The 26,945-nt window shown below is 33.0% G+C and overlaps 1 protein-coding gene across 8 annotated transcripts in view; it reads right to left on the minus strand.

Moving 5' to 3' along the window:
* The window catches only part of CBLB (Cbl proto-oncogene B), a 200,487-nt gene that overhangs the window by 91,206 nt on the left and 82,336 nt on the right, over nt 1-26,945 (minus strand). For all 8 annotated transcript variants that reach the window (XM_039856929.1, XM_039856925.1, XM_039856924.1 and 5 more), the window contains 3 exons: nt 9,990-10,146; nt 4,549-4,670; nt 1,201-1,338 (listed from right to left, as the gene is read on the minus strand). In XM_039856929.1, coding sequence (XP_039712863.1) covers nt 1,201-1,338; nt 4,549-4,670; nt 9,990-10,146 — 417 coding nt within the window. The remainder of the gene's footprint in view (nt 1-1,200; nt 1,339-4,548; nt 4,671-9,989; nt 10,147-26,945) is intronic.

A 26,945-nucleotide genomic window follows, 5' to 3' on the forward strand; every position in this document is an offset into this window, starting at 1 on the left:
AGTTACCATACTGGTCCCTCATGTAAAAAACAAAACACTTTTTTTTTTTTCCGATTACTTTTGAAAAGGTAAATCTTAAATCATTTGCTCTTTGCTGACTCTAGTGGACTTTCTCTTGCTAGGTTTCTACAACAATCCATACTGTAGCAAGTTATATCATATATCTCAAAGTTACTCAGCAAGATAAAGGGCAATAAAAGTCAGTGTGATGAAGTGACACTGCAAATACAACAAAAGGATAAAGAGAATGGCATATGACTAGAATGAATGAGAGAGATGTTTACTATGAAGGGACCTATCAGATTGATTGCCTCAACTGTCTGGGGGAAAAGTCATTATAATCTCAAAAACAAAGGAGAACTTCTTTATTTTAAAATTAAAAAATAAATAGGTTAAGATAAACTGAATTGAGCTAGTAACATAGAGTTCAGGAATACAAATTCTTACGGTGACTAAAAGAATGGAGATAAAAAAAGGGGTGAGAGCAGGATAAAAAGAAGAAAGAAAATCTAGTACTACTAGTAAAAATAAAAAGTAAAACTAGCAATTTAAAGGTTACATGAGACAACAGAAGTCAATTATTTTTTCTATTTTTTTTCCAGCACTTTATTATTAGTTGCAAGTATATAGTACACTGGTTAGATATTTATATAGTTTATGAAACAATCCCCCCACCCCAATTACTCTATCACCCCTCTGGCTCTACACCTAGCCATTACATTACTGCTGACTGCACTCCCTATGCCGTGTTCCCCATCCCCGTGACCATCTATCAACTACTAATTTGTACTTCTTTAACCTTTCACCCCTTTCTCCAGCCCCCTAACTCCCTTCCCCTCTGGTAATTATTTTTAAAGAATTATCTCTTTATGTATATTAAAACACATAACACAGTTTTACATCTGTTTTAAAACAACTTTTAAGTTCCAACTTCTTTTTCTATTAAAGATATAAACTCATTGTCATTTGATGTTGGAATTTATTTGCCATAACATATAGTTAAATTCAAATAATTAGGTTACCTAAAAATAATTATTTTAAAAGATAAAAAAACAAAAACTAAGGAGCATTCATTTCTTAGTCTTCAAATAAAAAACAACCATGTCAACAGCCTCACTATCCATTTTCTCCATCTCAAAGCAGTCTGTATTTTTCACATTTGTGAACATGAGCACCCTGACTTTCATTTCTCATACTCACAATCCTTCCCTGCTGCCATCAATCAGGGCTTGAAATAAGGGCTTGTTATGAGGTATGGTCTGTAAGATATTGCCATCGCCTGTCACATAACCAATGGCCCACTGTCCCAATCTAGTGCAGCTTAACCGGAAAATGTAGCTGTAAAACAAGAAAAAAATGTTTATAAGTACTACACAATTTGTAACGTATTTTTAACCAAAGGAATAAATAATCATTTAGAGTTCCTGATATAAACTACTATCTTCTAACTTACTTTAACACTGTTGTACTTCTCCATTTATTGATATGTAAAAAAAGCAATGATCAGTTCATTTAAATATCTCCAGAGGGAGAAAATAATTAAAGTTGTAAACCCATCAAGTGATTTACTGCCATCACCATTAGGGGGGTACTCTAAAAAAGTGATGGTGGTATGAAATAGCTATGACATAAATCATTTTTGAAAAGTAAAAATTTAATTTGTTCACCTCAGACAGAAATTCAGCCAGTTTCTACTGTGGAATTCAATATATTTTATAATTTAAAAATTATGAGGTTTTAGTTGTTAATAACTTGTTTAAAAAATACTTTTTCTTTTAAGTATTATAGCCATGCATCTTTAAGTAAGAGCTCAAAAGAGCTGACCTAAATTAATGAGAAGACGAACTAGATAAGTTCATGGCTGCCATCTAACCCTGTCAAGTTCAATGTCTTTCAATAAGAAGTCATAATAGTTCAAAAATATAAATCAAATTAATGATAATTCCCTTAAAATTAATTCCCAATGACAGGCGACACTGACTTGGCTTTAAATCCATCATTATCATTAATTTAGCTACCTATTTACTTATTTCATTTTAGATCATTTAATTGTATTGCACTCAGTCTTGCCATCATAATATCCGTATTTGGATTTTATAACCCCTTAAAGCAGATCAAAAGTAGGTCAACTTAATCTGTTGGCTATATTTGAGTAACCTGGCTGCTTTATATATATGGCAAAAATAAGTATTTCTTAATATGCCTTAGTTATTGATGAACCCAGTACTGTAAAAGTAACTTTACCAATTTAGCACGTATAAAGGATACATAGTCATTGGATTCAATTAACTTGCCTATTTCGTATTTCAATGTGCTTTTGTCTTTGGAAAAAATTGGGTTTTTAAAGAAAGGAAGAAAGGAAGAAGTTGTAATTTTTAAATATTAAGAACCTCATATAGAAACTTTGAGGAAAACTTAAAGTTTTTAAAAAACATTCTCCTAGAGAGCCTGAAAATCTATCAATTATTGGCATCCTTAATCAAATAAAAACAATTCCACACAGACTTGTGGCTGCCAGTTGGATCCCAAATAAAATACAACCTGAGGAACCCAAATGTCTTTGGAAAAGGCCCAACTATTTTCTTTACCATGAAGCCAAAGAGATGAAACACATTCCAAGAGAAAGGACCAGTTAAAGATATTCTGGAAAGCAAATATTTATCAAAATCATGGTATTTGTTTACTAAGAGAGTTTTTCTAAACACATTTCCAATACCCCATCACATTTTACATATTATAATTTACCAAAGACTAAATTTTTCATCTTTAACTACCTAAAATTTAGTAAAATAAATAGTTAGGGCAAGCTGGGAAAAAAAGGAAGGCATCTTCTGAGAAGGCACTCTCCAACTATTCCATTAGTAATGAGACCTAACTTTTGCTTCCAACACTGTCATTAACTATCTCCAGATCTTGAACAAGAAAACATGAGACTCAGTTTCCTCATTATATTTACATAATTGAATAATTTCTCAAATAATTTCTGTATTAAATTTGTAAGATTGCATAATTCTAATCATACAATATCTTTCAAATTATAGTTCATGAACAAAAAGATGCTTTGATGCCAATCTACACAGTAAAAATTATGGAAAAACATGGTTGAGAGATCCTTGAATGAAACAAAATGACTCTTTTAAGTCAATGTTAATGTGCAAAATATCTGACTTGCTCTCATGGTCACAATAAGAACCAAGTCTTCTTAATCTTAACAGAAGACTTCAACATGAGCTAAACTGTTTTCTGCACCCACTATCTTCTTTTTCTATACCATATGAATTGTTTAATATAAAAAAGGTGGAAATTTTCATTATGGCTTAGAAGAAATCAACAATATTGGCTTGTGATTAAAAAGATTTTATTAAAGGACAACACCATTTGCTCTACAGATCAAATAAAAATGACATTAGAAGAAAAATGTAGACTTAAAAAAAAAAAATCACCAAATTCCTTCCTAAAATGAAATGACCCCTATATGAAAAATCAGTACACTCATAGACATTGGAATGACCTCTCCTTACTAAAATGTGAGTGTGCAAGGACAGGTCTCCACTATCATTATTGCTGCACCCAGCACAACACTTGCCATAGCATGAACGGCCAAAATGTGTTTAATGCATTTCTAGATGGGATGTGGGGAAAATGAGTGCACCAGGGAAGAGACATTTTCTGATCCCAGATTTGCCATTAAAAAGGTATGATTTCTTGGGCAGACAAGAAGGGCTGACCGAATAGCCAACTTCTGTGAGGCTCACTCAGCTTATCTGGAAAATAAAACAAATTCTGAGGATGTAGAGAGGCATGAGGTATTGTGGAAGAAGTTCCCATGGACATGAAATTGGTTTGGATTATTACAATGGGCTTATATATATGTGCTTATATGTGTTTATTCTGCGTGTATATGTACTTATGTGTTTATCACAGAGCCAAATTGTCTTGAAAAATAATAAAATAATGAACGTAAAACTGATCATCAAATATACACGTACAATTTTATACACAAGGGCAGTTGTCATGAAAACAGTCAATATGCTCAAATTCTACTCCAATTTTGAAAATAAGTCTGAAACTTAATGAATCCGTAAGTTCATAGCACCATGTCTTTTTTCACTTTATGAACATTAAGGTTCAGAAAAGCACAAGGTATCATTTTAAAGAATTTTCTTCTAAACAAGCCCGATCCCGTCTGATCTCAGAAGCTAAGCAGGGTCAGGCCTGGTTAGTACTCATATGGGAGACCACCTAGGAAGACCTGGTGCTGTAGACATCAAAAATAAAAAAAATATATGGGATTGTAAACTGAAAGGTCCTTGTAATCTGTGAGGTCAACCAAGGGGTGCCTCGCCTAAAAAAGAAAGAGAAAAAAAAAGGGGGGGGGGAGAGGAGAAGAGGAGAGAAAAAAGTTCTCTTAAGAAGCATCATTGTGGCCTATAAGTGTTTCCCTAGCCTCTACCCCATGAGTGTTACTTAGAGATGAACCATAAAGGACTTTTCAGACATCATGTAACATTACAGACATCATGTAACATTACTGCTAAAAAGTCTTACCTTCCAGGTTTGGTGCTGTACTTCTGCAGTCGTGCTTTAACTTCATCGTACGTGAGAAATGCCATGTAACCTGGATGCGTTACAGCTAAGAAATTCCAATTCCGCAAAATAGAGCCCCATGGCTAAAAATAGAAATTAAAAGATATTATCTAGATCATATCAACTATCAATTATATGCCAATCCATCATTTAACACACCAAAATTCTCCTGGGTATTTTTAACGTGAATATAAGCTTATGTGGCTTAGGTCAACTTTTATTATGTAACAGCAAACATGCAAAAACTTACTCTTTTTAGAGAAATGATTAGGCAGAAAACAGATTTCTTAGAAATAGTAAAAAGGAAAACCACATAATCTCTCTTATCTAAAAATTTTATTCCCAATAGAGCACCTGTGATCATTTTGAAATGTAAACCACATAACTCTTCTATTCGAAATCCTCTAACTTTGGGTAAAAGCAAAAATCCTCATAAATGGCCTAGAAGGACTTTACAGGATCGATCTCCAGTTCCTCTTCTGTCTCCATCTGCTGTGACTCTCCCACTTTCTGCTTCCTCTCTAGGCACCCCGGCCTTTTCCGTTGGCTTGAACACAGCTGCACTCTCACCTCAGAGTCTTTCCATTTGCTGATTCCTCTACCAGAATTCTCTTTCTCCAAATATCTGTGTGATTCATCTCTCCAGAGGTCACTTCCTCGATGAGGCCTTCTCAGATCACCCTCGTTAAAACTCTCATGACATTTCTTATCTGTGTCTCTGTTTTGTTCACTACTATACTTTTAGGTATCTCATTTTATGGAACAATAAATCATATTACAGTGTAAGTGATTTGGCACAGTTAACCATAAGCTATACAAGAGCAAGGAACACGCCTGCTCCCCAAAGGTATACTGGCACTGATGCACAGTGTCACAAACATGGCCATCTACTGTTGAGCAGCTCCCTCAAATTAGTGACTTGTCTAAAAGGCCTTGACTCCCAGCCTAGTGTTCTTTCCATGGTAACATCCATTGTATTCGCTTTTGGTTTATCCTTGCATATTTATAAAATTAGAAAAGGTTTATGGTTTAGAAGTGAGTTACATAAAAATCTTTCCCAGAAATACACACACAAACACACACACGGTTTATATCATTCTCTCTTTAACAAGATTAGTTGCCCCTCCAGTTAGTTACCATGGCAAGAGAAAAAAGGCAGTCAGTGACAGACAACTTTGCTTGAGGGTGTGAATGAATCATCTCTGCCATATTTTTAAGGCTGAAGCTACATTTTTTTTTTCCTCAAGGAACTGGGAGCATACTTTATTTGATGTGCCAGATTATTAATTCAAATTTTCAACATAAAAGAAAAAAAAAAAGGTGGTTTATGTTGCCAAGTGAAAGTTGTTGAAATAGTCATCTTAGAAATGATTATTGGTAGAGGGCTTCTACTTTTGTTTTGAGATTTGTTCCTCATTATTGTTAAGCATGTCAAATTTACAAGGCAAAAGTTTTCAGAGATTTTATCTCTTGAGATGAGGATAATAAGGGAAAGAATGATTTATTAATGAAGAGTTTTTTTAACCTTTTCTGACATAAGAAAAAATTTTAGGGCATTTTCCCAGCATGCTGAAATATCTAATTGAGCAAAAAAGAGCTCTGCAGAACACTATTATGAGAGATTCTATCTACGTACTTGAACAAAATACATTTTTAATTTTCTTCTTAAGGCATGACTAAAAATTGTACAAACAATACTTGGAAGAACAGCAGCATATGTTTTTAAAACTGAGGGAAAAAAAACTGCTATTATAGGCACTGAGTTTTGTTTTGTTCTGCTTCTCCATCTACAAAAGACGAGAATGGAAAGAATATAAAATATTTGGGTCACTTCCATTAAAGTCCACACAAATTAATGGAAAAGATGTTTTCAAAAATGCTGAACTTCATAGAGAGCCAATGTACAGATGAAAATACAAGTAAAAAAAATAAAATTGGAGTTTTGAGCCAACGGCTGCAGTATTTAGCAACCATTTCTTAGTACATAATCCAGGGGGCCAGCTTCTAACTGCAAAAATATTTACATAATAGAAAAAGTCTGTGTACTGTTTTTCTTGTGAATGCAATCCACAGTCAGAAACACGTGGTAGTTAAGCATTTTGTTTTGTTTTGTTTTGTTTTAAGTATTTTGCCAACTAATGGCTTAAAGAAGACAAAATGAAGTGCTCTGGAAATTAAGAATTATTTTTGCAATTTGTTTTTAAAATAAATCTTTTCACACATACCAACATAAAATTATTTGGAGAATATTAAATGACTAAATTGAGTGAGAAATTAATGACATGAATTAAGGAGACTCATACCTCCAGTCTTCTCAAATTCTATTATTTTTAAGAATAGCCACTTACTAACTTAAAACTTATGCTGGAGGAGGGGTCTTGGCTAGTCAGCCCAGGTACTCTCTCTTACTCCTAGCTATAGTAGGTGATTTTCTTTCTCTTCTTTTTCTCCCTATTTCACTGATGCTATATATTCCTGAGGATATTCCCCCAAATCATTCATTCCTCACCCTCTCCCCCTCTAATTTTTTACCCCATTTCTCAACAACTCAGTCTTCTCTAGTAGTGGGGAAAACTGAAGGAGAAGGGGAGCAGCAGCTCTGGGGAAAGGAAAAAGTAAAATTCCTGTATTTCTATCCCAGGACTTTAGTACTTGCCAATCCCAGCATCTCTGAACTACCTAGAGAGGAAAAAGAGAGGGTTTAAGGCAAAAGAAAGAGATGGAAATAAGGAAGGCAGCCATTACGAGTTCCTTCCAGTGACTCCAGCATTTGTTCAAGTTTTGGCAGAATAACAGGATGAGGGAAGAAAAGGAGAAAGGGTAACTAGTACCCAGCTTTCTTACTTCTTTCGCTGCCTAGCCTCTGGTGACTCCTTCTTCAAACCCTTATGCTAGTTCTCCATGTCAGATCCCAATCTTGAATGTTTCCCTTGTCCATTTTCAGATCCCACTCTGCTAAATACCCCACTTATATGATCATTTAGAGCTAGACAAATTCACTGCCAGTTAATCATCAATATCATATCTGCAGAATAGTTCTTCATGTAGTTATTTAGTCACAAACTTACATTTTCATATAGAATATATAACTTGAGAAATCTATTACTCAATTTTTAAAGTTGTGTAAAAAGATTAGTAAAATTTAATACATCTACTTTTTTATTCATAGAAGCAATTTTATCTTATTTTAAGGTACATGTATGATTAGTCAAAGCACTTGAGCAATAAAACCAAAAGAAGAAAAAATCTCTGAAATATATGAGGGCTAACAAGTTCTTTAGCTATTTCTGTAATTATGTGTTTTAAAAGACACTAGGCACTCTTTGGTATAAGATTTTGGTTTTGTTATCTAAAACTTTTCACAGTAGTGCTACTTATAAAAATTATTTTCCTACCCCATCCCAATGAGCATAAGTAAGATATACATAACTTAAAGTATTAAGATTACTATGACCCCTTTAAAGTAAAACAGCTTATAAGAAAATATGTGCACATATTAAATAGCAGTTCAGGTAAGCATTTAACGAATACTAAGATGCCTTCATACCTTTAATATATAACTCTGAGGCATTCTAGCATTTAACATCCACAATAAAAAGTTATCCAGGCTCCCCACAAAACTAAGTCTGGTTCTGTCTTTCTCTCTGTCTGTCTCTCTGTCTGTCTCTCCCTCTCTCTCTCTCTCTCTCTCCCCCCGCCCTCTCTCTTCCTCCCTTTCTCATCCCTCTCTTCTTAGAATGAACAAGTTTAGTGTGTGAAAATAACCTTTGTTCTCTTCCTTCACAAGGGGAAGAACCAAAGCTCTTACTACTTCAATGTGTCTTTGTATCATGTTAAATAAAGTATTTGGAAGAAGCCTTTAAAGAAAGAAGAGGTTTCATTATAAAATGATCACTATCAGGTAAACACTCTTTTTCTAAAATTTATCTGAATATCATTGGAAAAATCTAAGCTGAGAACTTATATATACCAAGAGAATAATCATGGAACTGCTATAAACTGAAAATAAGCAAAAGTACACTTTCTATACTTTTATCATTTATCTAATGCCCAAGCAGAATTATGACTTTAAAGTTGTAATAATGTAAATGTATTCTATAAGTATTGTTGACAAAAGTTAATTTGCCTTTTGTTAACAGGTTCTTTCATAAATTATAAGTTAATCTCATGCAATCTTGTTTTCTTACATAAATCAATCACCCAATCCTTGCAGGCTAGTGCCAAGCAGAGTCATAAATCACAGAAGCAAAAATCTTATAACATGGGAAACATGAAAACAGACATTATACTTTAAAATTTGTTGAAAGCATGTTTTAAGCAGAATCTTACTGCAGACTAAAATAATAAAACTGCGTCAGAATATAAGCAAGCTTGGTTTCTGATCAAGTCACTTCACTTACTATATAATTTATATTATCAGAATCATAAGGATTTTGGTGGGACTCTTTCATTTTGTGACTACTTGAATTGAATCTCATAGATAATAGAATTCCCTGGTAGAGCCAAATTCAAAACACAAATTTCAAGTCTTTATGTTTAGGTTACTTCCATTAAGGCATACAAAAGAATAAAATGATAGCATCCGGTTTTCCTCATAAAACGATACCTGCTTCTCTAAATATCTATGTAAAGACAATTCTAAAGGACTGATTAAAAAAATAATAAACAGGATAAAAAAGTTAACATAAGTCATAAATATTAGGGAGGAAACAGGAGAAAAAAATCTTAATTTTCCAAAAGAGAGATGTTAAATTAATGACATATTATTTGAATGAAATATTATGTAGCAAGTGAAAAATGAAAATTATGTTGATGAAAAATATTTTTTTAAATGGGAATACATTTATAACATATAGTTGAATGAGCAAGCGAGTGTTAAAACAGTACACAGCAAAATAATCTCCTATGCAGAAAAGGATAAATTTGCTATCTATTTCCAAGTTTACTATTATCCTTCTCACCTAATAAATGTGGGAGGCAAAAGAGAGAAGTTGGGATACAATCCCAGCAAAATGACCACCTGTGAAAGTTACGTTATATCAGTTACTGGGCCCAAAAGACTAATAAAGTAAATTGAAAAACTACATAAGGAATTTAAAACAAAGCTCCTTTGCATTAATCTTCTTAAACCTAACAAGCAACCATTAGGCTCAGAGGACCTGCAAGTCTAAAAAAAACTCTAAATTGATAGCAATGACTAAAAACTTATACCAGTGACTTACTTTAAAATTACCACACTACCAAAAATGAGACTATTTCCAGTATGTTCGTGTATATGTACATGTGTATGTGTGTGAAAGACAGATAAACACAAACACGCACATACAAATGCATATGCACATTGCAGACACACACAGGAGGGAAGGCAGGTCAAAGAAAGGATTAATTTAATGGAAACTTACCTGAAATAGCCTAGTAAAAATATCAAATTCAAAAACCGAAATATAATCATTACAAGTTAAATCGATTGTTGATTTTAGAGCCATTGCTTCCAGCCCGGAGCTAATTTGATGGACCTCATGAAGGCACTGTCTGAATATTTTCCATGGTACAATAGTTCTGTGCAAGAAAAAAAAAAGTGAGTAATTGAATCAAGTATCATTTAAGACATACCTTGCATTGAAACAGCATAATTCAATCATAACATTAATACAATTACATTTGTACTAAAAGACTAATAGTTGAGAATATTGTTCCTAATTCAGAACACATGTAATGGGTTTTGCTAACTGGATCATTTTCCATTTGCTAAGAATGTGACAAAAATCTAAATCAATTTTTTCTCAAACAGTCCATGGCTATCAAGATATTTCTAAAAATACATCTGAAAGGAGGTATTAGGTCAAAATCTTGTGTGTCTGACTTCTTTGAGTATACAAGATTATTTGACTTTGAATCAAGCTAAATTCTCCCTCCCTATTTTCTTAAAATCATTCCAAGACAATGGGTTCATATGGTAAGAATTCTCTGTTCATTGCACCATTGATCGATCCACCATTCTGAAAAGGGTCAGTGGAAAGTCATCAACACATTTCGGCCACCAACCCGATGTTTCTAGAGATGAAAAGCACATCTTATCTAACCTTTTATATTAATGCAAAGGTAAACTTTAATATTTTTTAATGAACCACACCACTATCACGTGGAATTTTATTCATGAAACACTTATTAACTTATTTATATTAAATATCATGTATCAAAATTTTTATTAGGTAACATATTTACATGGCTCAAAAATTTAGAATAGTGTAGAATGGTAACCAGGGAAAAGTCTCCCAACCTATCCCCTACCTGACCAATTGCTAACATTCATCCACCTCCTCCCCACCATGAAAATAAGGAACACTCATTATTTATTCCTTAGTTTTCTTCTTTTGGGGATGTTAAATGTCTACTCCTGAATAGGTAGAAGAAAGAAACTGTTCATATTTAAAATTTTTTAGGCTGCGGTTTTCACAATAAGACAGCATAAGAGCTATACATACCCTCTTATAAAATTGTATTTATATATATTTGAATCTTAACTTCTTTATCAGTTACCTCTTGAGAAATTAGACTCTGGCAGAATAAACTAAATTGGTCCCATCCTATATCAATCTTCCCAGTGAAGCATCACCATACAACCTTCACATTCATTCAATAATTATCTACTGCTGTTCTTGTCAAATTTGAGCATGCATCAGAATCACTGAAGGGATTTGTTAACACAGAAATTGCTGATCCTCAACTCAAAATATACTGATTAATTATGACGGAGGTGGGGCCTGAGAACTTAAACTTCTAACAAGTTCCCAAGAGATGCTGATGTTCCTGGTCTAGGGAACATTTTGAGAGTCACTGATCTATTCTATCTATTAATTGCTCAGACATAGCACTACAGAGAAAAATCACTATGGAAATACAAAATACTATTTCTGTCCTTGAAGAACACACACTTTTAGGGTAAAAATAAGATCTGTAATGCTAAAGAATATAGAGGCAGAATATTTAAGGAAGTGCTGCAGGAATTCCAGAGGAGTGGTCTGTGGCAAGATCAATAAATGAATGGTGAGCTAGGCTTATAATACTATGTTGTAGTTATAAGAAAGTTTAGGTTTCATATACCATTAAAAGAAATAAAGATATGAGGCTGAATACATCAAAAGGCCTTTATGTATGGAAAAAAAAAACAAAACAGGAAACCACAGAGAACTGAGGAGAGACACCACATCAGACACCATTTAGAAGAAACACACGTCAGGCTCTGATTAAAGTTACCAAAATGCTGCTGTTTTAAAAGAACAAAGAAAACTTTTGATAATATTAGAAGGCTATTGATTTATGGTGAAGTGTAAATATGTGTTATATCTAGCTTCATGGCAGTTACAGTGGAAGCAGTGCCTAAGAAGCACATTTTGCTTTTCCGAATTAAAGTTCCAAATATTCAACACACATAAAGGACATAAACCATAATATGCAAAGTAAAAACAATTTTGAAGAATTACTAATTTAATAGTACTGTTTTATCTTTTGCATGGAAATGTTTAAAATTTTTGTCTTGTAAAAAGTAAATAAATTTTTGTCTTATAAAAAGTAAATAAATTGATCAAATAGACACCCTTAATGGCTATTATATATACATACACATATACTCATCCCAACATTTAAGGTACATACAGATCATAATTCTTTTGAATATCCAATGACTTCCCATAGCAAATTATTAAAAATATACAAACTTCTAAAACTGTAGTCTAACAAAGCACTTTGGAACAAGTAACAAAAAAGCAAGCTTTATTTCCACAGTACTTGAATAAATGAGACTTTCTCATAGTTCACTTGTGATAAACCTAAGATCCAAACAAGCAGTCTCTGGAACTTAAGAGTATAGCAGAAATTAAGAAGAAAGAGCAATATTTGGTTAACTTACTATATACAAAAGTTTGTAAAACAGATACTCTTCCTTTGATCAGCTGAGCCAAATACCCACTGTGGGGAAAAGGTTGAGGGGACAGTTGGGTGGGTGGGGAGGTCATAAGTGAAAAACAGAAGTAGAGTATAATGACATCTTTAAAAAGATTGTTTTAAAACTGTTACACTAAGGATATAAACTTTCCAAAGAGTATTTCAAGTTGCTACCAAATTCTTTCCTGTAGTGGGGGTCCGGTTGAGGATGACTTCACATCTTTAAGTTAAATTGTGGCAACAAGAAAGAATGGTGGTTTCTAGCATGTCTATGCCTAGGAGTGAAGAAAGTGAGAGGAAATATTAATGGCAAATTGTCTTACAAATACGTAGAAACATCAGTGTGCTGGCAGAGACCCGGGAAAAGGAAAGAGGAAGAGAAAAACAAAAAACAAACAAACAAACAAAAACAGAGAATAGAACATAGAAAGGCTACCTAGGCTTTAAGCATTCACCAATCCGGAAATATTTTGATCTGTTCTTTTGCCACTAAAATTATAAATCACTTTAGTTACGAGTTGAAAAGCACAAGTAACTGTCAATCCACAAAGAATGGAATGCAAGACCAATGGGTAGCCAAGTACTTGTAATAATAATATGATTAAGGTCTTTAAGCTGTCAACAGAAATAGGAACTGCCATTTATTGATGGCTTACTATCTGCCAATCACCAAGTTAAAGACTTTATATATACAACCTGAGTTTGTCACAGTAACACTATGAGGCACATAATACATTTATCTTCATGATATAGGTGGGGAAACTGAGGCTTAAAGAGATTAAGTGATTTGCCCAAAAAAGACCTTATATATGCCAGGCATTCTGCTAGGTTCAGAACAGAAATACAAATAAATAAAAGTCACAATCTAATAAGTGGAAAGACTGGTAAATAAACACTGTGCCATGTGCTAAAGTTGTTATAGAAGAAGATGAATGTATCATGGGAACCCCATGAGATAAAGATCCATAACAGAAATTGTATCTTATTCATCTTTGCCCAACACAAACAAGGTATGCAACTAAAATTTGTGTTTTTAATTTAAACTGTGTCTAGGGATGTCAAGGGAGTGTTTCACAGGAGTATTTCACAGAGAAGGAATCTAGAAATTTGTGCTACTATCTGCCTACTACACAGCAATCTTTTGATGACTTTTATATTCTTTCCTCCTCTGCAAAAGTGGAAGAGTGTATGAGAAATCACAATTTGAAAATCCTGCAGTTTTAAAGTAGAAGGAATAGAAGACAAAAATGTGAGGAGAATGATGATACCCAAAGAAAGGCAAAACATTTTCATGAAAGCACAAATTCAAAAAAGGCTATAGGTTTTATTTTTAACTCATATGAAAACAAAACAAAGAACCCATACATTAAAGGTGAGAATCTCAATAGAGGCCAATGTGTTTGGAAACAGGAACTTTAGTATACTGCCGCTGAGAGAGAGAGAATTTACACGGCATTTCTAAAAGGCAATTTAGCAGCAAGTTTCAAAAACCTATACATTTTAACACAGAAAGCCTACTTCTAGGGATTTCACCTAAAGAAATTATGTAAAAAAAAAAGAAAAAGAAAAAGAAAAGAAATGCACGCACACACACACACACCTCATTCGTTAGACTCCAGTGTTGTTCATAATAGTAAAATATTTAAAACAAATATGTCCATTTGTAATAATAGGACATACTATATCCATAGAGAAGAAAATTTTACAGCAATTACTAATCATGTAGAAAATATATTGTCATGGAAAAGTGTCCACGGCATATTATTAAATGAGAATAGCATTTTAAAAATTGTATGTCCCTTATAATCTAAAGCTATAAACTATCTAGAATGTCTGAAAATATCAACACAAATTTTTAACTAATGATAACTAAATAACGGTAGGATTGTAAGTGGTTATTTTATATTTTTTATATTTCTAATATGCCCTGATAGCTTAAAGAAATAAAAGATATACTAAGACCATTTAAAATATATTATGGAATCACAGGAAGAATGGATTAAAAAATAAAAATAGTATTTATCTATGACATAGTTTTATATGTAAGAAATAAAAAAGAATTTGCAGAGTAAACTATGAGAATAACAGATTTCAACATGGTTGCTGAATACAAGGTCAGCATACAAATATCAGTTGTATTTCTACATATAAGTGATAATTAGAAAATAAGACTTAAAAATACTTGACTTTAATATCAGCATCTGAAAATTTCAAATAAATAGGAATAAATCTAATAAAAGGTATGGAAAGACACAACATAAACACACATACATACACAATCAGATATCATACAAAGTAATATAACACTGTCATGAACTGGCACAATCGATATTGTAAAGATGTCATTACTCTCTAAAATAATGTTTAGATTTAATATAACCCCCAAATGAAACCTCTAGAAGATATTTTTATAGTAGGAATTGATAAGCTGATTCTAAACTTTATAGGGAAATGTCAAGAGCCAAAAATAATCAAGCCAATCTTAAATAAGAACACTGAAAAGCTGATACTCTTTATGTTAATTAAGACAGTGTGGTATTGGCACAAAGACAAATAGATGGAACAAAACAAATTTTAGAAACAAATGCAACCATAACTGGACACTGGATATGTAATATCAATTATATGTAGATGGCAGTGAGTAATGGATGCTGTTTTAAATAAATGCTGCTCGGTCAAATGGATATATATATGGAAGAAACTGAATCTTGACCCTTACCTAATACTACATAAAAATCAGTTAAGATGAATCTTGGACCTATATAAAAGACGAAACAAAGATTTTTTAGAAGAAACATTAAGAGAATGTCTACATTACTTTGGAGCATGAAAAAAATTTAAACAGGACTCATAATGCTGAAAAGAATAAAAGAGAAGAAAATTAAAAATCTATATTCATGAAACAAAGTGAAAAAGCCACATTGGGAGAAGCTAATTACATACCTATAACCAACAAAAGATTCCTATCTATAATATATAAAAACTTGTGAAGATTAATAATGATTACTATAAAATGTGGCAAATAATTTCCATATAAACACACAAAAAAATCAAAATGATTAATAAACACACACAAAGATGTGCTCAACTTCACTGGTCATAAGTAAATTAAAAACACAATAAGATTCCGCCCTACCAGATGGCTTATTTAAGGGCGCACACGCACGCACGCACGCACACACACACGCACACCACTTTTTTTTCTATTCTCTCTCTCTACCATCTAAGAATACAGTAAGAAGGTGACTGCAAGCCCAGAAGCGAGCTCTCACCATAAAATGACCATGCTGGTACTAGCATCCAGAACTGTGAGAAAATATATTTCTGTTGTTGGAGGGGAAAAAAAGATGAATAATATCATAAGTGTTGGGGAAGATATGGAGCAAAAGGAACCTTTAGGCACTGCTAATAGGTGATTAAATTGGTTAACCACTTTCTAAAACTCTTTGGTGATCTACCAAAAACTACTAAAGCTAAAGCTATGCATAAACTTGGAAAAAGCAATTACACTCCTAGATATACATCAACAGAAATAGATAACATGGTGTTTTTCAATGTACAAAAAAAAAAAGTCATAGCAGCACTATTGATAATAATCCAGTGGAGAAGAATCCAATGTCTATCATCAATAGAATGAACAGATAAACTGTGCATAGCCACACAATAGAGCAAGGAGAATAAAATGAAGCACTGTTACATGCAAGAACATGGATGAATTCCAGAAACATAATTTTTCAAAAAGGTGAAAGAATATAATTATATGATTTTAACTACATATGACTCCATGATGACAGAAGTTACAACACCATGCATGAGCAGGCAGTGACTACTTGAGGCTTGCTGGGGTGGGGGCTCCTGAACTGTTGGTAACATATTATTATCATCTCATAAGGGCAGCATCTACATTGGTGTTTTCACTTGATGAAAATTCCTCTCCCTACATTTATGATTTGTGTACTTCTCTGTATATATATTAAACTTCAATTAAACTTTAAAATTTTTTATACTAAAAAATCTAAGATGAAAGAGAAAGAAATGTGGGAACAAATTACCTGCTATAATATAAACAAGGAAATCAACATGTTTGTTTTTTGGATGCTGGTTTTGTTGCTGAGGTGGTGGCAGCGATGGTCATAGTTGTTTAAAATTCATTCTAGCTCAGGGACATAAAAAGTCATCTCCACTTTAAATAAAATTAAAACCTGTTTGTTCTTCATGAACCCATCACTATTTTCGATTTCATCTGAATATTCTCAGAAACAGCACCTTGATCAACAAGGTATGTTCGATGTTGTTACCTTTAAACTGAGGGCTAGCTTTGCTCAAAAGACAATAGAACATTCATAAGATATTTGATATTTTGATTTTTATTATAGATTCAAAATATTAGTACTGTGATTGCTAAGTCTGATGACACTTTACATGTAGTTATTCCTTAAACCCAATCTTTTTTTGTAATGACTATATGTTAAAGGTCATGAAACTAGATTTTTAAGACTATTACTGCTCCTCCTCTTCCATTACTAAGAGAAAAACAATTACTTTCCAGAAACCTACAGAAAGAGGATATCAAAACTATTCCAATCAAATACTCACCTTACAACTCATCATGGATAGGATGATAAACATGGTTACCAAGGATATACACAATTAGATCTAACTATTCTTCCTCACAAGTGAAAATGCCTGACTCTCATACAGAAAGACACAGATACTGGGTATTTGTGATAGACTTTTTTTCTTTGTCAAAAAAAGATCATAACATTTTGTCTATACTGTACAACAAGCATTACTTCTCTGTAAAATGGACAAGCATCATTCGCAATTTCACATTACGGAAGTTAAATTTAGAATTAAACATCTCTTAAAAGATTGCGAAAACAAGGGTAATAGCTCCTTTAACTTTATTCTTGATTTTCTCAATAACTTAATTCATGTAATAGATTTAATGCTTTCTAACGTCTGGTCTCACAACCTAACTTTTGAACATAATAAACAGTAAACTTCCTGTAGACCTGAAATTACATGTATGTAATTCCATTTATTTCCCAGCTTTGAAAATAAAGATTATTGATGGAAAGGAATGAGAAGAGAAATTGCAAATATAATCCATCAAAACATGTCAAACACAATGCAATACACACATACACACACACAGACACACACACACACATATATGGCTTACTGTTAAATTATATACTGGAAACTTACTGGATTTTGTTAACCAATGTCACTACAATAAAAATTAATTTTAAAAAAGTCAAAATTTCATTTTTAAGTTTTCCACTTAATAGCCATCGACCATAGAATAGAAAGATTCTGGTCTTAAATCAATGGATATTGCTCTTTTCCTTCTAACATAAAACTATTCTTCAGTTTATTTTCCCTGAAAGTTCAGTGATACTTGGTAGGTTCATAATATGCTTGAGATACAATAGCTCATGCACAGCAAGATGCCTTTGGTCTGCTGAGGTCAGATTTAAAAAAATTAGGAAAATTATATACCCTAAAATTAGAAAGTCCTGCCACAGAAGAGCTTAAATACATATTTTTAAATTAACATATTAATACATTAAATTATATACATGTTAAAACTTTTGTTTTAATGAATTAAATCAAGCTGCTCAGATGGCTAGAAATTTTTTAAAAAATGAAGAAATTTGAAGTCCGCTTTCAAAAAAATATTGGGGCTTATAAGAAAAAAACGTTTTAAATGACACTTTAGAAAAACAATTTCTGGAAGTTTGAGTGACTGACTTAATATCCAGAATTAGTCAGGAAACATTAATGATCTTAGCAAATGTCACAAAAGTATTTTCCTCATTTGGCAGAGCAAAACAAACAAAGTGAACTAATTACTGCTCAAAATGAGGAAGTAAAATAAGTAGCCAAAATCAGGATACAAGAAACAGGTTAAACTTTGGACGATAAGGTTACAAGGTTATTTTATCATTGGGGAGCTTAGAAACTTCAAAATAAGAAATGATATTTTTAGACTCTATCTCGTAGGATGGCAGGCTATAATTCACCAACTGTCTGGGCAGAGGATGAAAACACATTAATCTCCCTACTCTGTGCAAAGCAAAATCCAATGCACCTATTCAGTGCACAACCAAAACCCAACATACCTACTTAGTGCACATCAAAAATACCAACACATCTCCTCAGTGCGACATGTGGAGCCTATTAAAGCTTTGGTTAGAAAGGAGACTTACAGAATTTTAAAAAGAGGAAATAAATTAGGTTATAAATGCTTTGTTGTTACTATATCTAAAGCAAACTTTTAAGTCTTTATCTAGTTGACCTTTAAGTATTATTATCTGATTCATCTCTCTCTTTCTTTAAATCCTATCTTCCTTTAACATCTATAATACCACACTCCCCAGGTTCTTTCACTATTTTTCTGGTGATTCCTTCATTTCCTTAGTTTTCCTCTGTGCATACGTCATTCACCAGAATTCTTTAAGGATCTGTTCTCTTCATTCTCCCTGCGCTTTCTTCGAGGTCTACATCAATTAGTCCAACGGTTTCAATAACTTTCAGAGATTATGAAAATCAAGTATCTGGGGACCAGGCAAATAATGAAAATGAGTTAAAGATGTTCAGGTAAGAGATGCACTGAACTGGAGGAAAACATCTAAATTGGGCAGCTGACACCCAATTCTAGCAAGTTTTTGCCCTGTCTGAACTCAGATCTAGTGTTGCCATCACTTCCAATTTTTCAAGGAAATTCAATACAAATTTTTGAGTAAAATCAATTTTTAAAAGTTATCAACTAATTGATTTTAATTTAAATATGGCATGAGGTCAAGAAAAACATTCCACAGGTTTTCAGTCTGCAAACTCTCATAAATGTAGTTAATCCTAAAACCTCTATACCTATTCTACATTCTTTCCAAAGTTGTAGGTCTAGCCTACTAACAGATATTGTCACATGGATTCATCTAGATTCATCTAGGTCAACAAAACCGAACACATGCCAAACTTTACTTACCTGGTTGCTAAATCTCTTCTTCTTCCTATTTTTCTTGTCTCAGTGAATGGTACGCAGTTGTTCAAAGCAGAGATTAAGACATATTTGACTCCTTTCTTTAACCTCATATATCTTAATCATCAAGATTAACCAAAATGGTTAACTGTATCTTCATATCATTCTTATGTTCATATACTTCTATCTATATATAGATAGGTAGGTAATTTACTTTGTATATTGATATTTCACTTTACATATTGATTAATTTAAGTATATTATCATCATCTCATTTAGCTTTCTACTATAGCCTCCTACCTATCTCTCCTATTTCTAATTTATCAGTTTCTAAAGTGGGTACGTGTAGAAGGGGCAGTCAGTTGTAGACTTTGGGTGGTATACAAAATGATCCTTTTTGAGATGAAAAGAAAATACTGAAATTCTATTTGTATTTTTGTGTTTTTTAAAATTTATAGTACGATGTGTCCTTTATTTGTATTATACATGAGAATACACATTATTTGTATAGTTTATGTGTGTGTGTGTGTTTATGCAAATAATAGACAGTGACAAGAGAAAACTTCTGAGGTATTTGTCCTACATTACATTATGTCAGGCCAGAGAGTAAAAGAGTAACTAACTAATTAATAGCTGTGGGACGACTAATAGATTGCTCACATTCCTGAATGTATGTGGGAGTTTTGAATTAACTTCTGACCACCAGACAGCCACTGCATCCTGCATGTGCATGAACCAAAAGTAGTAAATATTTCTTACTTACTGACTGTGAATCTATCATAAAACTGCCTTTGCCTCACCTTTTCCCACTTGCCCCCTTTATATTTAACCAATGTAAATTCTTTCAAAAAAAAACGTAATTACATCTTTCTTCCTCAAAATATAATGTATAAAAGCACCCATTCAACTCCAGGGGCACCAGACATGTTTGTCTGACTTTTTCTACCTAGTTCTGCTGCTGGTGGTGCAGACTTCATGCCCAAGGACCTGGTCCTTTCCTGGCCAGCATATGGCTAAAAAAAAAACCGTCTGAATAAAAAAAAAAAAAAAAAAGCTTTCAGCTGTGAACATTTTTGTTGTTGTTGTTGTTATTGAAAAACAGACAGATAATATGCTCAAAAAGTACTTAGTAATGAGGAATACAATCAGACGTATTTAGATACTGTTGCTCAAATTCATTATCCAAACTTATGCGAGAGTGACTCACCTAAAATGCCAGAGTGACCACCTCCCTACTTAAAAAACCCATCAATAGGTCTCCATTGTTCTTGGGGCTCCAAAGAATGGAGTTTTAAAAATGCAACTATGCACATAGTCCAAAGGGGCAAAAATGGACAGAGCTTTCAGAGTATAGCCTAAGAGAGATAATAATAATTTCAATTACTTTGGTCCATAAGGCAGGGGTCTCCGATTGTGGATCATAAACCACGACCCCTTATTTGGATTCCATGTTCGCCAAGGAATGTTCTGGATATGATATGGCTCCACATATCTACAGTGACACAAGCATCTTCACCTGCTAGAGAGTAGCATTAATCAATGGAGACTTAAAAAAACATTCTGAGTTACAGGTCAGTTTGTGAGCTCAGTTAAATTGTGTCCATTCTCTAAATATACTCTTGGTTCTAATGAAATCAGGTTCTAAGGATGAGAATTGGTACTTAAATCATGGTTATTTCACAAAAGTAAATGTCACTTATTGAGGGGTTCAGAATGAAGAGAAATAAAAAAAGGAAAACAAATGAATGGTATTTATGTATTCTGTACCTTCCTCTATAGCAAATACCATAACAATTCAGTTCCAATCACAGCATTCTCCACTGAATAGACTGCTAGACTCCATATTAACATATGCACAACTCATACACAATACCGGATCCTCCAGGGAGCCTGAGTGTTCCTCTGCTCGCTCTAGTAAATAATTAAGTTGCTACTTGTGACAATCTTTAGGCACTTTTCTAATGGGACAGAACTGATTTTAAATATAAATCATTTTTTATATACTGTCTTCCTCAAATTGAATACATATTGCTTAAAGGTAGAAAATTATAATTTGTAATTTTATTTGTTTTTTTTTTTTTGTATTTAGGATCTTGTTACAATGAGTTGAACAAAACAGACTTGCAATTTTATTTTCCTTATTGATATATTGATTTTTTAAAAAAAACAGGTATAGGAGTTGACTAAATAATGGAACATTAAATAGCATTCCTTGAGTTCTATTTTATTTTCTTTATAGAGCTACTGCTGCAGTTTCCTTGTAAAAGTATTTTCTATTGTGCAACCCCTCTTTTAATTAAGTGTGACTAAGTTGCCTTTTCTTTGACTACGAGAAAAACTGATCTTGTTAATATGCTAGAATAACATGTATCTCACTCACTGGAAAGGTAAAGAAACTATCATTCTTTGTCTCTTATTAAAATTGAAAGGAAAATACAGGAAACAAAAAGAAGGTCCATACCACTTCCCCAGGAAATCAAAGGTAGAGGTAATGAGATAAGCTTTAAATAGATCATTTTTTTCCATGGTAAGCAGAACAGATTCTCATATTCTACCCTGTTTTTATATAGGGATACACACAATTTTACAAAACATTTATTTATTTGTTTGTTTATTTTGGCTTTGCTTTTGGATTTCTGGAGATTATAGAACCTCCATCATACAAAGTTAAATATTAATTATATTACTTGTAGAATTAATAATTAACCACACTTGATTATTAAGATATATAAGTTGAACAAAAGGAGTCAAATATGCCTCAATCTCTGATTTGAACAACTGGGTACCATTCACTGAGACACGAAAAATAGAGATAAAAGGAGTTTTGGTAACCACATAAGTTCAGTTTGGTATATGTTCGATTTTGTGCATTTAAATCAATCTATGTGACGATATCTATTAGTAGGCTAGACCTACAACCTTGAGGCTGCGGAAAGAATGTAGACTAGGAATAGAGTTTTTAGGAAAGACAGTACATTTATGAGTAGTTTAAAAAGAGATCTAGTAATAACAGGTCTAGAAATAAAGTTAGATGAACACTGAAATATTAGTTTTACTTTGATGCCAAAGATTATAAAAATCTTCAAAAGAAAGGAGCAATATGAGCAAGTACATAGAAACTTGTAACTACTGATGTGTCAGGAAAGAGCCAAATAATCCACTTGACTGAAGAACAAGACATTAAGGAAAACTTAAATGTTGGAAAAATAAGTAATAAACTCAACCAACAATTATTAAATGTCTGTTATGTATCTGGTACCCAAAGGACTTATTCAATAACCATTTTAAAAATAATTATTGTAAAAATAGTTATCTCATATGAAAGCACTGAACAGAGTTTAATATATAGTAACCAATAAAAATTAGTTTTTACTAATTTTTGGATACAAAGTCAACAGAGAGCTTCATAGGTTGAGCTGAAAGGACCCATGCAGCAAATATACATTCAATAATATAAACATTTAAAATAAAACAGGAACACAAAGCATGGAGTAATTAAAGTTGAATGTGTGGTAGGGTGTTTATTATTGAGAACAACACAAATAGGGGGACCTCTGAACTAGATTTGAAAAAGGATGTCAAAATTCTGGGACGGTAAAAAAGAAAGGCGAGAAGACAGGTATTTTAGCGAGAACTGTAGGAACTGATGATTTTTAAAACATTGTAGATAATAATGTCATTGAAATTTTGAGCATAGAATAAACATCATATCACCCATCTATCCATCCACCCATCCAATTATTCAGATGATTTGTTAACATTTATTAGTGCCTAAACATACTATTATTCAGATGATTTGTTAACATTTATTAGTGCCTAAACAAACACACATGGAAATGTGCCGAGCTCTGAGAAGTAAAAATCAGTAATGCATGGTCTCTGCCTTCAAGGAACCTTCCTACTCGACTGCAAAATGCAAACATGTCAGCAGTTCATTGCAGTCAAGTAGGACAGATGTGAGCACAGGTATCTGGAAGCACAGAGTAGGGCTGTCCACCTTAGATCAGGGTACTCAAGGAAAGCCTCCAATGTGGCAACACTTCATGGGGCACGGGAAACTGACTTCCCACACAGTGGGTGCAATGTACAGAAACGAAAACACTGAGATGTGGGGGGAAGACACACACGCATTAGGAAATAAGTACAGTGTTAAGGAGTTTGTTTCTTTGAGGATGAACTGAGTACAAAGAGATGAAGCTGGAAAAAAAATAGTTTCTAAAGCTTGTCATGTTAATAGGATTTTAGACTTAACCCAGAATCAATAAGGATTCATAGAAGAGCACTTCAGGCAAAAAAAAAAAAAAAAAAAAAAAAGAATGATTACTTCTACTTTTTAGAAAGCTCACTGGTCTCACTAAGGAAAACAACTGGCTAGGTTGTTACTGAAAATAGGGAGACCAATCAGAAAGCTAGGGAAGAATTTGAACTTGAACTTGAAATTGTAGAATAGAACTTAAAAGATGGGGAAGAGAAGACACATAAGATGATTCAGGAGTTAGAATCCAAGGTTCTTGCTGAATTACAATTTGGCTGGGAATGCATGTCTAAATCTCCTCAAAGTCAAAAAGTATTTAGCATGAGTACCCCAGTTAGTGTTACCTGACCTCCTTAGAAAAATGACTGTCACTTTTATATTAATGGGGTTTACATTTTTGTAAGTACATTTTGGGGGCCTCATACTTTAAAATTTCTAGATTACAAACTACTAATTTGAAAATTCAGTTTGGTATTGGTCTCATTATGCAGAATTTAGACACATTTATTCAATAATGTCATTTCCTTTTTCCTACATATTTCTACAATCTCCTGGTCAACATATTAAAAGCAAAAGCAAAACTCGACCATTAAAACATTTAATAATTTGCACAAAAATCTTTACTACAGAACTTCCCAACCAGTTTACTATGACACATGATGTGTTACTGCTCAGGACTTCAAGCAGGCGGAGCCTCTTGACAGCTGAACTTGGGTACTGAGCAGAGAGATAGGCCCTGCCATGACTTCAAAAAGGTTGAGAAACACAGAAATTAAATATCAGGCATATGACACTAAAAGATTTTTGTCCGCTGCCTGTTTTCATAAGGTCTAAATCCTAAAATTGTCTTTAGGAGTTTTACAAAGTCCTTTGAAAAACAGCTTTTTCCCAATTTTAATTCAATCTTAATATTTTTTTCTTGCTGACAGTTCCTTTTGGGGCAGAAAAAAAATCACAGTAATATTCCTTAAGCTAAAAGCAGCTTTATAAAAATCATAATCTGTTTGGCTGTTTTTAGAACTAACCTCTCAATAGTTCTGTTTTGGGGGGGAAAAAAAATACTGCTTTAAGTTCAAAAGCACTGGTTAGGTCATGTAAAAACATTCTCACATGACCTCAATGTGTAGCAAGATAAATGACAGGAATGCTTTCATATAAGAACTAAGTTATGTGAAAATATAAATTAGTATTAGAGCACAAGGAAGATAAAATAAATCAACCTTTTCAAAGGCTACATCATTCATTCATCTTCTCACTTGCTCAATAAAATATTGCAGAACTATAAGGTAAAAACCCAAGGAGAATATAAAAATGGTTTCTCCAATGATCTATTAAAAGAATCATTAATTTTGATGGCTACAGAAATATATCTGATTTCTAGGAGCTTTAAATTTGGCTCTCATCCTCAAAGTAAAAATGTTAAAGAAAAATTAAGCAGCTTTCTCAAGTAAGTGAAGACAGGAGACATAAGTACAAGAATATGGGAGGTAGGGAGAGTATTTAATCAGTGTTTCAAGAATCCCCCATTTGATTTAACAGTGATTTCACTCATGTAGCAATTGAACAGAAATCTCAGCCCCTTGATGTCTATAGCCATAAATAAAGGGAAATAAAGATGTCTGAAATGCATAATTCTTTGTGGCTTGAGGGGCCAGTAAAACAAACTCCTCTCTTGAAAAAATGTGTGAACAATTTTTCCATTTTTTACCGACCTTCTGAAAAGCAAACAATTTCATAACTCACTAGAATTTTCAGTTTTCAAACAGAAATACCACCAACAATTTGTCCTATAGATTTTCTTAAAATTTGAAGATAAAGTTTATTTTGAAGGTTACCAACTGTTTGCCTTAGGCTCACAAAGTTAATGTATGAGTTGTAACTTCAAGAAATTTTCTCAGATCCTTCCAGCAGAACTCAGCAATGCCTTTCTCCTTTCTACCATTCACGAATATTTAATGAGTATACTTTTGGCTATTATTCTAATTCAGAAGAGGATGAACCTTTCTTTTTTTTTTTTTTAATTCCTCATTTGTGATTAGGTATTGGAGCACTACAAGTAGCTAGATTTCAAGAACACACAATGTCCCTATTAATAGTAATAGTGGCATTTCCTTCTTTAGTGTCTAAAAATAATTCAGAATATATTTTATTTAACGAGTGGGGAAAAAAATAACATTTCCAAAGCCAAAAAATTATGCATGTAATAAAAAGTGCACTGTTCTATATAAGTATATGATCATAGATAAACATAGCAATTCCTAAAGAAAAGGGAACCCAATGTTACAGTTAATTCACCACCATCAGAGGACTAAGACCCCCAGAAGTATACATCAATATTTTACATGCTTCATTTCACTAGTTAATGTATAAATACAGACTTTTAACTACAGGATGAAAACTATGTGCAAATAATCACTCTTCCTTCTTAATATTCAGTGGGGGTTCTGCCCACATTCAAAGACTTTCTGAGGTTCTTTCATTAAAGGGGATCCTTAAAAGGTTACTAAAGACACCATTTGCCTCCTGATGCCCAGTCCTTGATCATCTTCTTGAGAGATTCCCATCCAAATTTTTTAAAGTCTGGCCAGTTTTCTTTAAGTTATGCTAGCTTCAGACATTCAATTCCTATTATTTACCAAACACACCTGAGTTTGTCCCTGGGTAGGACATACCTAAAGGAAAATATTTTAGCTACTTTGTGATATAACGCAACTTTGTGATAACATTATCTTTCATTTCTATATCTTGTTTAAACATGTATATTTTCTGTGCAATGATACAAAGAAAGCCTGAATCAGGGTGTAAAGGCCTCCTCTTACCTTAATTTCAGATCTTAACCAAGCTCACACGCTACCTCCTTTACGAAGCAATACCTGATTCCTGAAATTCTGAAGCCACTGTTCCCCTCTCCAAATTGTCGGAGCAACTAATTTATGCCATCTTTAAAGTATTTATCTCTCTCTGCCCCTTAAGATGTGTCTTGTGTATTTACTAAATTATAAAAGTTATAAGCTTCTCATGTATAGCAACACTATCTTACATTCATCTGTTTCTTAGAGCAAACTATTTAACTCAGTGAATTCTCATGAAATAAATAAATGCCATATAACTGATATTTACTTTGTAATAACATAAAACTATTCAGTTACTGAGGTATACTTTTGGTGACTA

Source organism: Pteropus medius, unplaced genomic scaffold (genome assembly GCF_902729225.1).
Source record: "Pteropus medius unplaced genomic scaffold, Ma_sr-lr_union100, whole genome shotgun sequence".
In the NCBI taxonomy this organism is placed as follows: domain Eukaryota; kingdom Metazoa; phylum Chordata; class Mammalia; order Chiroptera; family Pteropodidae; genus Pteropus; species Pteropus medius.